General features: G+C 43.5%; 1 protein-coding gene across 1 annotated transcript; it reads left to right on the top strand.

Annotated features, from left to right (window-relative positions):
- Positions 1-1,143: 1,143 nt before the first annotated feature.
- TMEM235 (transmembrane protein 235) lies at positions 1,144-4,710 on the top strand (the record flags this gene model as incomplete). Its single annotated transcript, XM_081946769.1, has 4 exons — positions 1,144-1,354; positions 2,740-2,820; positions 3,142-3,279; positions 4,013-4,710. The coding sequence occupies 4 exons, from the start codon at positions 1,144-1,146 to the stop codon at positions 4,243-4,245; spliced, it is 663 nt and encodes a 220-aa protein (XP_081802895.1). The 3' UTR covers positions 4,246-4,710.
- Between the last annotated feature and the right edge of the window lie 8,978 nt (positions 4,711-13,688).

The raw sequence follows: 13,688 nt of genomic DNA, 5'->3' as shown, positions 1-13,688 counted from the left end.
TATTTTCCTCTTCAATCTGGTGTATTTTTGGGATTGTATTCTAGCAAACCCGGTTCTGTATTTACATAACAATCTTAAATTCCCTCTTCCACAATTTATTTTCATTCTAATAGCTACACGTACATCATCTTTTAAGCATATATTTGTGTATTAATACCTTTTTATTTCCCCCCTCCTTTCCCCCTCTTCATTTGGTACTGTGTTGTCTGGGTTTCTATTTCTTGTTTTCTTTGTCCTGTCCAATTATTTGCTCTCTATTCTTTTATTCAAATGCGCTTACTTCAATGATTGATATATTAGAGCAATTGGAACGTAGTAGGAACTAGGGAGATTAATGGCTCCTCAAAAGTAATGAGTTTTGGAGAGAAATTTAAAGCCCCTTCTATTTGGTTAGCATGATTGCTGCAGGTGTTTCAAATGAATATAGGGAATGAACACAAGAGAATGAGGGGTGAGAGAGAACCCCCAACCCCTCTTAACATGCTTTTCATCTCAAAGGAATCATAGACCCAAAAACTGATCTGGACATTTCCATCCCAGGTTTTATAGTATTGTATGAATCTGAACTATATTTCTAGATGAAATGGAAGTAGATGGAAAATGAACGGGGGGGGGGGGGAAGAGATTCTGCCACCAAGTAACATCTGGTCGGGTTTCCAAGATCTGATTTTGCTCTCCAGTGGTGCAGAGTCTCTTCTGGATGAAGCTGGGCTCTGCTCTTTTGCCCATAGATGCGCTCTTTGAGCTCAGTTTGAAGGACGAAGGGTGGCAGCAACTGCCCCCCCTTGCTTGTTTTGAATTGACTGAGCGACTCCGGAGCCCTCCTCTCTCCTGGGCTCCCCTGAGGTCTCTCAGAAGGTAGAGCTGGTAGAGTTGCTTTCCAAAAGGGTGCCTCTCTCCCTCTCTCTCTCTCTCTCTCTCTCTCTCTCTCTCTCTCTCTCGCTCGCTCGCTCGCTCGCTGTCTCTCTGTGTCTCTCTCCCCCCTTCTCTCTCTCTCTCTCTCTCTCTCTCTCTCTCTCTCTCTCTCTCTCTCTCTCTCTGACTCTCTCTCTGTCTCTCTCTCCGTCTCCCCCCCCCCCGTCTCTGTCTCTGTCTCTGTCTCTCTCTGGGCAGCTTCTCGGCTCCTGTGCTTGAGGCTGGATCATGGTACTGAAGTGCGGGGCGGCTCTATCCTCCCCTGGCACGCTCTGTCTGGCCGCTGCGCTCAATGGACTACTCAGCTTCGGCTTCCTGGCTGCGGCCATCGGCACCGACTACTGGTACTTGATCCACGTGGACGGGGCTGGGCGCAACGGCAGCGCTCGGGATGGCGAGGAACTGAGTTCTCACTCCGGGCTGTGGCGACTCTGCGAAGGTAAGGAGGGATGGGGCAGCCTTGCTTGCCCCTTGCCTGCCGGTGCCGCTGCCCCTGCCCCATGGCATGGACTGGAACTCCGTGGCTACTGGATCCGGGAGATCTGTGCCATCCAACTGCACCCGCCTAGGTAGGAACTACAGTCCCTGCTGAAGGCTGGGCTCTTGAGGTGAGCGAGTAGCGGCTCAGGATGTTGAACTCAGCTGGCGCTTCATTCTGGCCGTCCCCCCTCCCCAGCACATTTGTGCTTCCTCCGCTGTTTTCCCTGCTACTTAAATAATATGATATAGTTCGAGTAAAAATGCCAATTTGGGGGAGGGGGGGCTCCTAACTCTCTTGTGGCTTTCCTTGTGCCCCCACCAATCCCTAGATTCTGTATCTCAGTGCCTTTCCAGTACCTGTAGGAGCTGGGGTCTGCAAGCTCTAGAAATACTGCCTTAAGAAAAGAGGAGCTCGAAGTGAAGGAGAAGGCTTGATCTCCTGGGCAAAGGAGACAACAATGAAGAAAATGTGTGGCTCCTGCCAACCGCTGCTGTCTGTTTTTTTAGCCATCAGCTCTGAAGAATGCACCACATCATTGGGAAGCTACTTGATGCTATCTCATTCGGATGCCTAGCATGACTTTTAGTATCTCTCATTGCCAACCCACCGAAATGGCACGTTTATGTTGGATCCCAAGCCGATCCTAAGCATCTCCATTCATTTTGCATCAGGCTGTGAAATAGAGCCACGCTCTGTCTTCTGAGCTTTGCTTCCTTTTGTTACAATTGACTGGTAGCATCGAGACCCCCTTCTTCTAAGGGTAGGGATGGGTATGGTTACAATTGTCTCATTTCTCAATATGGGAAGGGAAATAACTTTTATGGCAGCAGAGGTGGGTCAAGTATACAGTTACGTATCTACTTGCATAGCTAGGAGAAAAGGGGTACCTACCATCAAGAGAGATTTGCAACAGGCAGGATCTCTTTCTCACCCAAGAGACACACATCCTCCGTTCTTCCCATTTGCTCTTCTTCCAAGTCACATCAGAATTATGCAACTGGGTATGAAAGGCAGAAAGGGTGCCCCTATTGTGATGCTACCACAGGAAAAAAATTAAATGCACTACAGGGACTTGATTTGCTCTTTCTAGCTTTTAAAAAAAGCTTTTATTGTCTGCAACGAGCCAAATTAGTGATCTTGATAAAAATAAATAAACCTCTAAGTACTGTCATTTGGCACAAATATTTGTTGGACTGCTGTTGTTTAGTTCTAACTTGTGGTTTCTTTGAAGTTTCTACTGAACTAGGACATGCTTTTTGCTGAGCTTGCATTGGTCAGCAATCCAGCACCGTAAACCCCAAAGCTACATGCCTGTTGCTTTTCTTATTTTGCTGCTTCCCCAGGACAAAATGCCTGTATGCCCCTGATCGACCCCTTTGGTGCAGAGAGTTGGCTGGTGCCAGCATCACTCCAGCATCTTATCTGTGAGTAGAGAGATTAATGTGACTTTGGCATCCTACATTTTACGTAGCATTTTGAAATTCACACTGTCCTCTGTAAAAACACACCGGGATGGAGCCTTTTGTAAAACTGATTATTTGTAGAAGTGGGCACTGTTTAGTTTTGGGGATGGGCGTAAGGGAAGTATTTGTTCTTTAAGAGGAAAAATTGATAGATGTTTAAGAAGGAGTGATGTTTCCAGCAGAAAGATTGTTATAATTCAGCCAATGCATAGCCCTTTATTCAAATTCCAGGATTTTGCTTTCTTCTTTTGCTATGCCACTGTTTTTTTTTTCCTTTGTCAGACATGCATCGAGCCTTCATGATCTTGCTGCCACTCAGCCTCATCTTGATTATTTTTGGCTGGATCTGTGGGATCATTGGCTCCTTGGCCCAGATTTCCTGGCTTCTGCTCTTCACAGGCTGCTATTTTCTGTTGGTTGGTGAGTGATATTATGTCTGGAAAGTCTCCGAAGAATCCCTTAGCATCTCTGCATTATGAGCCTGCCTGCTACTCCTTGTTGGACCTGACATTTCAAATGACAGTGTGCATGCTTTGTTTATGACATCAAATATTCACCTGCATCATCTTGGATCCAAGTAGTAGTTCCTGAGATTATGCAGGGCAGATTGTATTTTTAGCAATTAATTGAGACTCACAGCAGATTTGGACATAAGTTATCTGTGAGACATCTCATAGTAAGCAGTTCAGATTGCCAGCAAATGAAGTGGTGAGATTGCTGTGAAAAATCACATTCACTATGCTAGAAGCTATAAACAATTAATTTATTCTGAAGCCAATAGGATACACAATTGAAGCACAGTTGGTAGCTAGATTTAGGCAGGTCTTTTCTGGACAGAATCCCCAAACATTTCTCTGGCAGGGACCACTCTCCTGTGACTTGTTTCTTGGATAGTTACAGCAAGAGCTCTCTGGAAACTTATTTTATGAAGGTGTGTCATCTAAGGATTTGCTTTATTAGAATGCAAAGATCTATCTAGTTTACAAATGCTTTTAGAAACTTCCAAGCAAACTGGGAGATGGTAGCCCTGCCTCTTTGCTTGACCATCTGTTTGTGATCTGGATTGCTCCATTTACCTCCATTGATACCAACAGAATGACTCTATTTGCTACTCAAAGTTGATGACTTTTCCTCCACTTTTGTTCCCATTCAGCACTCCTGACTCTGTCCGGGATAAGCACCTATATCTGCTACTCCAAAGCCGCGTTCATTGAAACCGTGCGTATGTTTGACCAACAGCGTTTTGACCGTGTCCATATTACCTTTGGCTGGTCCCTGGCACTCGCCTGGCTCTCTTTTGGCACTGAGGGTTTAGCTGGCATCCTGCTTCTCCTGGCTGCTCAAGGACTCCGTCTGAAGCTGGATGCCCATTCAGCAGACATTTAATCCTGGGAGAAGGTGGGAAAGGAAACGAGGCGGCGCCAGGCCTGTGAAGTAATTCTTGCTCTACAATACTGCTTTCCTTAATCTTTCTTATAGGAAATGCTGATGCTCATGCCCTGCTCTGGTGTAAACACAGCACACACAGGTAGACTGTGGGGTTACAGGGCTGGGACTGTGCCTACTGTAGAAGAAGAATCCCTGGTGAATGTGAAAGGCTAAGGGGTAGCACAAATGGAAACTTGTTAAAAAGACATCATAATTTCATTTCTGATTGTTGTTTTCATGAACATTAGCAGGGAGCATAGAATTGAACTCCTGGTGTGCAAATTGAATTAAGTCATGCAAGGCAGGATTTATTGCCTCTCCAAGAATTATGACAAATGTGGCTCGTTTGCCCTGATTGTTTAATGCATTCCTTATTTCTCCTTTTCTTCATGGCTTAATTTCTACCGGAATCTCTCAAAATAAAGCAAGCAAATCTAACACCTGGCTGCTAGTTTCTTATTCTCTCCTGGAAGCAAAAGGGAAATGCAGCTTCCGTGTGTCATCACTATAGAGCTGTTTTATCAGTGCTGTGACAATTGGATTCTCCAGACCTCACCTAGCAGATATAATTAAATAGTTTGTAGTAGCTCAGAGAAGTAACTCTCTGCTACATCTCCCATCCTGCCCTGAAAGTGCAACGAGGTATAAACAAGAAGAATGTACAACAGTGTCTCTTTCTGTGCAGGAAGCAAGAATGATTCTCAGTCACAACTGATCTCGATGCAAAGTGTTTTGGAGAGCATTGGTGTTATTGGCCTTCAGACCTACTCCTACAAACCAGCTGTTTCTCTCATCCTGCTGAGATAGGACTGCTGCTCTCCTATTGTTTTCGCATGGGATTTTAATGAACTTGAAAGGTTTTAGTGCAAGGATACGTCATAGTAAAAGGTGGCACACGCATTGGATCAATTTCCACCTTAGCCTTTGGAGTCTTCTGGGAACAGAGGATAGGAAGCAGGTTTCACTTAACATACCATGTCTTAAAAAACAGAATCTGTTTCAGTTTTATAGCTGTGGAGTAGTCAATGAGAGTTTTAATAGAAAGGAATGAAAAATCCATGTTGGAATCTTAGCCTGTTAAATGCTTCTCTAAGAGTAAGTCTAACGTTAGCCAAGCTGAGCATATTTTGATGTAGTCTAGATTGGTCTGCCAAGCATCAGCTTCACTTCTGGTGTGCGGATTGATTTGTCCTCCAAAATATGTAATCCAAGCTCCGCTTCTTTGATGTTTCCTGGAGATTTGTAGTGCCAGGTAGCACTTAGGTAGAGTTCACCCTATGGGGTGAGCTGGGTGTTAATAACTTCGCCCGTGACTGCAGCACCTTCCTCATGCATAGCTTCATGAGCTCACATAACTTGCAGGAGTTAATTACCCCATGGTAATACAGGCTTCTACTGTTACTGGACCCATGGAAGAGAACAGAGAATTACAGACCTTCTACAGACTGTAGAAGAATTCTGAGGTTAGAAAGCTGGGATGAGCCATCATCCAAAGCACATTAATATTCAATCATGTAAAAACTGTGCCTCTCAGGAGGAAGGGACTGAGTAATTGCCGCAGAAGGCTCTAACTTGCATAAACAGATTTGAAAAAAACATCCCAGTCCCTGCACCACCAGGAGTTTTAGCTCAAATAGTTAACTACACAACTCTTTTGCCCCTCCCCTCTTCCTCCTCCCAGAAATGGTACATTGAGCAAACCTACTTTTCAGTGTTTCATTCATACAGTTTAATCCAACAAATGGAGTGGCTGTCAGAACCTGCCTTTCTCCCCCAAGCCCCTTCAGAGATGGGTTTCCTTATCTCTAGCCCGAGGACTCCTGGCAGGGGATACTCATCTATTTTTTTAAATATTTTTTTAAAACTTGAACATATCTTCCATTAAACAATGTGTCATCTGGGTACAAATGTCTCTGTGCTATTACAATCAAAACTTACAGTATTCATTACATTGATAATGATTCTCTAATCTTACAATAATAATTATCAATATTATCACTCTATTCATTTCTCCCTCTTATCTTCAAATGAAGATATAATATTAGGTATAATAATCTTAACAATCATATTAATCATCATCATTATATTGTTTACATCTCTATCTTAACATATATTCTTTATTTCACTTGTCTCCATTTATTTCTCATTTCTGTTTTTATTCTCCAACCACCTGTAAAATAGCTCCCATGTCCCATTCTGTCTCCTTTATAGCAAGTGTTAATCAGTTCATTTTTGCACATTCCAATATTTTCCTAATTGCATTCTTATCTGTAGGGATCTCATCACTTTTCCAATTTTGAGCAAATACAATTCTAACTGCAGTTAATACATGTATAATTAAATATCCATTTCCTTTACTGTAAGTTTCGGGCAAAATCTCCAACAAAAATATTTCTGGTTTTAAGTCAAGATGCTGCCTTATCATCTTTTCCAAACCACATTTGTATTTTTGTCCAGTACTTTTTTGCCTCTACCCATGTCCATCACATATAGTATACCCATCTCATGTCAAACAAAAGGGGAAAGAAATGGAGGCCACATGCAAAGGCACTGGAGAATGGGAAAGCCAGTCCCCTCTGGATCCAGTTAGAGGCCTTGTTTAGAAGTCTGAGAAACTTCTGTTGCAACCATCTATTGGTTCTTGCAAGCTCCAGTAAGATTGCTCTTCCAAGCGCCCAATTTAGCTGCCTATCCAAGTAATAATCACAGTGTTTCCATTTTTTTGTTAGGCACAGGAGATATCGCAGGAATGAGAGAAGATCTGGGCAAGAGGTTACTCTAGTCTTTTTACTACAAGATTATTATTTTGGAAGCAGTGAGGTGGAAATGCAAAATAGTTTTTGTAGGTCATATTGCTTCTACTTGAAATGACTCAAGATACCCATTTATCTAGAGAACAAGGTGATTCTTCAGAAAAATTAATTGGTTAAGGAAGGTTGGCTGGCTCTTAAAAATTTATCTCCTGGAGTTACTGAATGAATCATCATCTCTGTGCCTGCCCCTTTCCCCCATCTGAACAAGCTGCCTTCTCAAGGCAGGAGGACTCAAGATGAAGATGGTACTTGTTCTTGTGCATCTGCTAGAGTTTGTATTCCAATTCATCATGACTCATGATCCCAACAGGGGAGTCTGAAAGGACCCCAATTTCCTATTCCAGGATGAAGTGGGTAGATGAAATAAGGTAGATCCGTTATACCAGTTCCATTTAATTATCTCTTAGCACAAGAATTTTAATATAATTTCTATTCTAATTAAAGATAATTATAGAGTTGTGGGCAAGTACTCTGTGTACACCTCTACACTCTGAAACTCCTTGTGCAGAATGAAATCTGAAGTGCTGCACAGCCTGATTTATTAATACTGAGATGGGAGGTTGTTGCAGGCCAGATTGGAAAGTTGAAAAGAAAAACAAAACAATAACAACAAACCCCAGTGTTAAATCATATTCATAACATGGTCAAAAAGCAGCATGGAACACGTCCATGTCATCACAAAGAGTTAAACTCGACTTGAGAGAGGTCCCCGATAAGTTCCATCTTAATATTTCGTATCTAGAAATCAGAAGATCTTAGGAGTCTAAAGAGGAGGAATTCTTGGGTTGGTTCCAACTGATAAGTTATCTGGAGGCCAAACTACCTACCTTTGCAGTAAAATTGGTTAAAAGCCTAATTTCAGGATGGAGAGTTGGATATATACCGGTACATGTGTTTGAGAAAATATCTGGTGGAGTTGACACCAATTTATGTTTTCTTTAGGTCCCTTTTGCTTTTGCATATGGTTTCCTGATACACTAGGAAAAGTATAATCACTTTGGCAGGAGGAAAAAAAATCCCATCCCTTTCTTATTTTATTGTTGTTGTTGTTAATTGCGAAGTCGTGTCCAACCCATCACGACCCCATCTACAACATTCCTCCAGGCCTTCCTGTCCTCTACCATCCTCTGGAGTCCATTTAAGCTCACGCCTACTGTTTTGGTGACTCCATCCAGCCACCTCATTCTCTGTCATCCCTTTCTTCTTTTGCCCTCAATCTTCCCCAGCATCAGGCTCTTCTCCAGTGAGTCCTTCCTTCTCATTAGGTGGCCAAAGTGTTTTGAGTTTCATCTTCAGGATCTGGCCTTCTAAAGAGCAGTCAGGGTTGATCTCCTCTAGGACTGACCGGTTTGATTGCCTTGCAGTCCAAGGGACTCGTAGGAGTCTTCTCCAGCACCATAGTTCAAAAGCCTCAATTCTTTCTTACATTTACATTAAATGTGCACATTAACAAAGAAATAGATATTCCCCATCTCTTCCTTCGTGGGCCTCCATTTTTCTTCCGGAAGGGTTTCCAGCCTATTCAAGAGTCCTTCTGCTAATACCATGGTAGGACGACTGGGGGGGTGACCATCTTCATTTTCTCCTCCTGCATCACAAGGAAGCCTACATGTGAGAATACTACTTTGGATTTGGTGCAGGGGATATAGAGGAGAGGAGAGAGGGTAATAAATAGAATTATCTAATTTAGGGGATGCCAATCCTTTCAGGTCTCCAGTGTCTTTGCACAATTACACGGGATGGTCTGGTGCACCTCCCAATTATTAAAATCCTAGGACATTTCGTTAATGTACCTAGCCCAGGAGAAGAAAATAAGGCTTGTACTAATGGCCACTAGAGGGAAACCAATGACCAGGTTTCCCTGCCTTTCTGTAAGCATTTCATTCATGTGTGTGCAAACTTTGCAAAGCAGCTCTCTAAATCTTGCAGAACTGTTAACATCAAAAAAATATTGGTAACTGTTAGCAACATTTATTGTAACTCACCTAAGCAAGTTGCCTTGTGATGTAGCTGAAGTGTATTCATTTATTCCAGATGCAATTTGGGGACTGTGTTTGAGATCGGCATTGACAGGCTAACAATTGCAGTGCTAAAGCCCTCAAACTGGTGTTCAGATTTTCTTGATTTTTCTAGTCTCTTTTTTAAAACCTCTTTGTCTGAACTATGTTGAAACCAAAATGGTTATTAATTTCTTTCAGGAGTCCTACTTGCTATGAGGACAGAGATAACTTTCTCATGTTAGTTACAAATAGGTTCCTAATTTTAATATCAAGCTCATGTGGATTGAAATATACATTCAATTGTTCTAAATTGTCTCCTAGTGTTTGTACACTTTAGCATGAACAGAAACAATGAAAGAGGAAAGTTCAGGTGCATTTTTAGTATTCTGTATCAAACCTTTCCCTTTATTAATCAAGATTTACTGGCCCAATCCAATGTGACTCCAATCTGTGCACTGCAGCGTCTCTTCTGACAACATTTATGTCTGCTTGATGCCCGTAACAGTGACACTTGAAGATGGTTAAGAGAACAACTGTGAAGTGACCGATTCTGTGGGGAGAGGCAAACTTTATAGGTAGCCCTCAACTTACAACCCTGTGTTTAGTGACCATTTGAAATTACAATAGCACTGAAAAAAGAGACTTATGACCTTTTTTTCACCCTTACAATCATTGCAGCATCCCCATGGTCACATGATCTACATTCAGATACTTGCCAACTCACTCATATTCACGCTAGTCGCAGAGTTCCAGGGTCTTGTGACCTTCTGACAAGCGAAGTCCATTGGGAAGCAAGATTCATTTAATAACTGTGTTACAACCGCTGCAGTGATTCACTTCGCTGAAAGGTTGTAAAATAGGGCAAAACTCACTTAACAAATGTCTCACTTAGCAAACAGGAATTTTGGGCTCAGTTGTGGTCATAGGTCAAGGGCTACTTGTATTGGAAAATACAAAAATAAGATTTCAGAGACTAGTAATTTAATAAATACTAGTTTTATACTTGAACAAAGATTAAAGTTCCATCTACTTTTTTTTTTGAAGTGTTGCTGGTGGATTACATTTTATACTTCTAAATAAGATGCAGTCATAAGGTGTGTAGTTTATTGCTGTTTAATCTTTTCTGGAGGCATCCACTAATAGAACTAGTCTTCTATAATTATAGGGAGTGAAAGTATCCCACTATCAATAACAACACAAGCATCAACATGTATCCTTCCTTTTTAAAAATGTTAATGGTGGCTCTTCTATCCCGTATTCTTCTAGCTGCCATATGATTCCTGGGCACACACCAATGCTCTGTGCTCTGTGGTTTTACCTGTACCCTTTGCTACAGAGATGAGCAGAATCAGCGCATATAAAACGCAGCGCAGAGAAGAGCAACAAAGATGATTAAGGGACTGGAGACTAAAACATATGAAGAACGGTTGCAGGAACTGGGTATGTTTAGCTTAAGAGAAAGAAGGACTAGGGGAGACATGATAGCAGTGTTCCAATATCTCAGGGGTTGCCACAAAGAAGAGGGAGTCAAATTATTCTCCAAGGCACCTGAGGGTAGAACAAGAAGCAATGGGTGGAAACTAATCAAGGAGAGAAGCAACTTAGAACTGAGGAGAAATTTCCTGACAGTTAGAACAATTAATCAGTGGAACAGAAGTTGCCTCTAGAAGTTGTGAATGCACCAACACTGGAAGTCTTTAAGAAGATGTTGGACAGCCATTTGCCTGAAATGGTATAGGGTTTCCTGCCTAGGCAGGGGGTTGGACTAGAAGACCTCCAAGGTCTCTTCCAACTCTGCTATTGTATTGTATTGTAAAACTGTAAGCACGTTCAGAATACGGTTGCAACATGAATCCTGCCATGGGGTGCCTATTCTGCTTGCATAGAGTCATCACCCATCTCTGTCTGAACCGTAGAGTAACTCCTGTCTGAGTCAGGCAGATTCATCCAGTCTCTCTGTTGAACTGCCACACAGCAATTGGTCTCTGTGGTGCAGTAACTGTGAGTATTAGGTTTTGTATCTGAGACAAGGGAAGATATATATTCAGTCTCTTGGATTAATGATATTTTCTTGGTCAGGAACAAAGTGGCTGTAATTTTTGATAGGATGCTTAAGAAGCAAGGCTGCCTAGCTCAGTGGTGGGCAACCTTTTTTTTCAACTGAGCCAAATCTCGCCAAAACCATGATTGAAATTTACTTTGAGAGCCACATTTTTAAAACCGAAAATACATAGGATGGTACACTGTTTTTAGTTTCAATAAGTTTTTATTGAGAATATTCTGCATGCAAGTATCCACATGGGTCGGGAGGATACAAATAACACAACTAATAAAACAAAAACTTTAGAACGATATTATTTATCGATAACGTTAAATTCCGTAAAATTTGCCTTACAATGTAGAGAAAATTACATCCTGACATTGACTGACAAAGTCACAACCACTAATGTGAACATTGGCCTTGCATTTCCTTGGATAGTTTGAGTAAGTCAGGTTTGTATGTTGTTGTTTTTAATTTCATCTCTCTCTCCCACTTTCTTTCTTTTTTTCTTTTTCTTTCTCTCTCTCTCTCTGGCTCTTTGTCTCTCTCTCCCTCCCTCCCCCATCTCTGTCACTCTGTGTGTGTGTGTGTCTGTCTGTCTCTCACTCACTCTGTGTGTGTGTGTGTCTGTCTCTGTCTCTCTCCCCTCCCTTCCTCTCTCTCTGTCACTGTGTATGTGGGTGTGTCTGTCTCTCACTCATTCACTTAATCACTCACTCTGTGTGTGTCTCTCTGTCTGTCTATCTTTCTCTCCCTCCCTCCCCCTCTCTGTCTCTCTCTGTCTGTGTGTGTGTGTGTGTGTCTGTCTGTCAGTCTCTCTCTGATTCCCTCCCTCACTCCCTCTCTCTGTTCCTCTCTCTGTCTGTCTTTCTCACTCACACACACACAAACACACAGTGTGGTCACCTTGTTGAGTGTTCCAATCACATTTGAAACACTCAACAACTGGCCTGCATTTATGGTATTTTGCAGCATTCTGCAGTCATAGGACCAAAATTGGTTGTCACTCGCCCGGGCTTTTGCAGAAGCTTCCCTCCGAAGCCCGAGAGGAGGGAGGGGAGCGGGCACCCGGCACACAGAAGAGCCGCATTAAAGGGTGTAAAGAGCCGCATGTGGCTCCCGAGCCGCGGGTTGCCCACCACTGGCCTAGCTGATACTAAGATGTTGGCTTTTTTCTGGGCCTGGCTGAACAGACTTCTGAAATTCTGCCCCAATTCCTTCTCCAAAAGATAGTAATCATCCTGCTACAAGTCCCAAGGTTTGTGTAGCGTTTGGGTCAGAGGTAGTTATTCAGCAGGTTCTGATCAGTTCTGGAGAACCGGTAGCGGAAACGTTTGAGTAGTTCAGAGCACCGGTAAAGACCACCTCTGACTGGCCTCATCCCCATCTATTCTCTGCCTCCTGAGTCCCAGCTGATCGGGAGGGAATGGGGATTTTGCAGTATCCTTCCCCCAGGAGTGGGGAGGGAATGGGAATTTTGCAGTATCCTTCCCCTGGAGTGGGGAGGGAATGGGGATTTTGCAGTATCCTTCCCCTGGAGTGGGGAGGGAATGGGGGTTTTGCAGTATCCTTCCCCCAGGAGTTGGGAGGGAATGGAGATTTTGCAGTATCCTTCCCCTGGAGTGGGGAGGGAATGGGGATTTTGCAGTATCCTTCCCCTGGAGTGGGGAGGGAATGGGGATTTTGCAGTATCCTTCCACTGGAGTGGGGAGGGAATGGGGATTTTGCAGTATCTTTCCCCTGGAGTGGGGAGGGAATGGAGATTTTGCAGTATCCTTCCCCTGGAGTGGGGAGGGAATGGAGATTTTGCAGTATCCTTCCCCTGGAGTGGTGAGGGAATGGAGATTTTGCAGTATCTTTCCCCTGGAGTGGGGAGGGAATGGGGGTTTTGCAGTATCCTTCCCCCAGGAGTGGGGAGGGAATGGGGATTTTGCAGTATCCTTCCCCTGGAGTGGTGAGGGAATGGAGATTTTGCAGTATCCTTCCCCTGGAGTGGGGAGGGAATGGGGGTTTTGCAGTATCCTTCCCCCAGGAGTGGGGAGGGAATGGGGATTTTGCAGTATCCTTCCCCTGGAGTGGGGAGGGAATGGGGATTTTGCAGTATCCTTCCCCTGGAGTGGGGAGGGAATGGGGATTTTGCAGTATCCTTCCCCTGCCACGCCCACAGAACTGGTAGTAAAAAATTTTGAATCCCACCACTGGTTTGGGTTTGTAAAGCTCAAACTGCCTTTATGTTCCCAGGCTGGGTCCAACCTTGAGCCCCTGCTTGGCTCCACCAGTGACTGATCGCATTCAGAACAATCCACCTGTCAGTTGCTTGTGGCCTCAACTTTTCATCTTGGTGCTGGCAGAGGTCAGAGTGCTGGGTGCCAAAGAGGAGGTGTGAGAGCTGGGAGGCTCATTGTACAGAACTCCATCTATTTCTTTACCAGTCTACCATCTCTCCTACTAGCCTGCTCAATCTAACCTCCTCCTCCTCCTCACCCCCACCCCAGCCTTGTCCCACTTGGAAAGATTCCAAAGGGCTTGTTTCTTAGAGAACATAAG

This window comes from Natrix helvetica (assembly GCF_964273705.1).
Source record: "Natrix helvetica genome assembly, chromosome: 1".
Classification (NCBI taxonomy): Eukaryota; Metazoa; Chordata; class Lepidosauria; order Squamata; family Natricidae; genus Natrix; species Natrix helvetica.
This window is presented reverse-complemented; position numbering and strand designations above follow the sequence as displayed.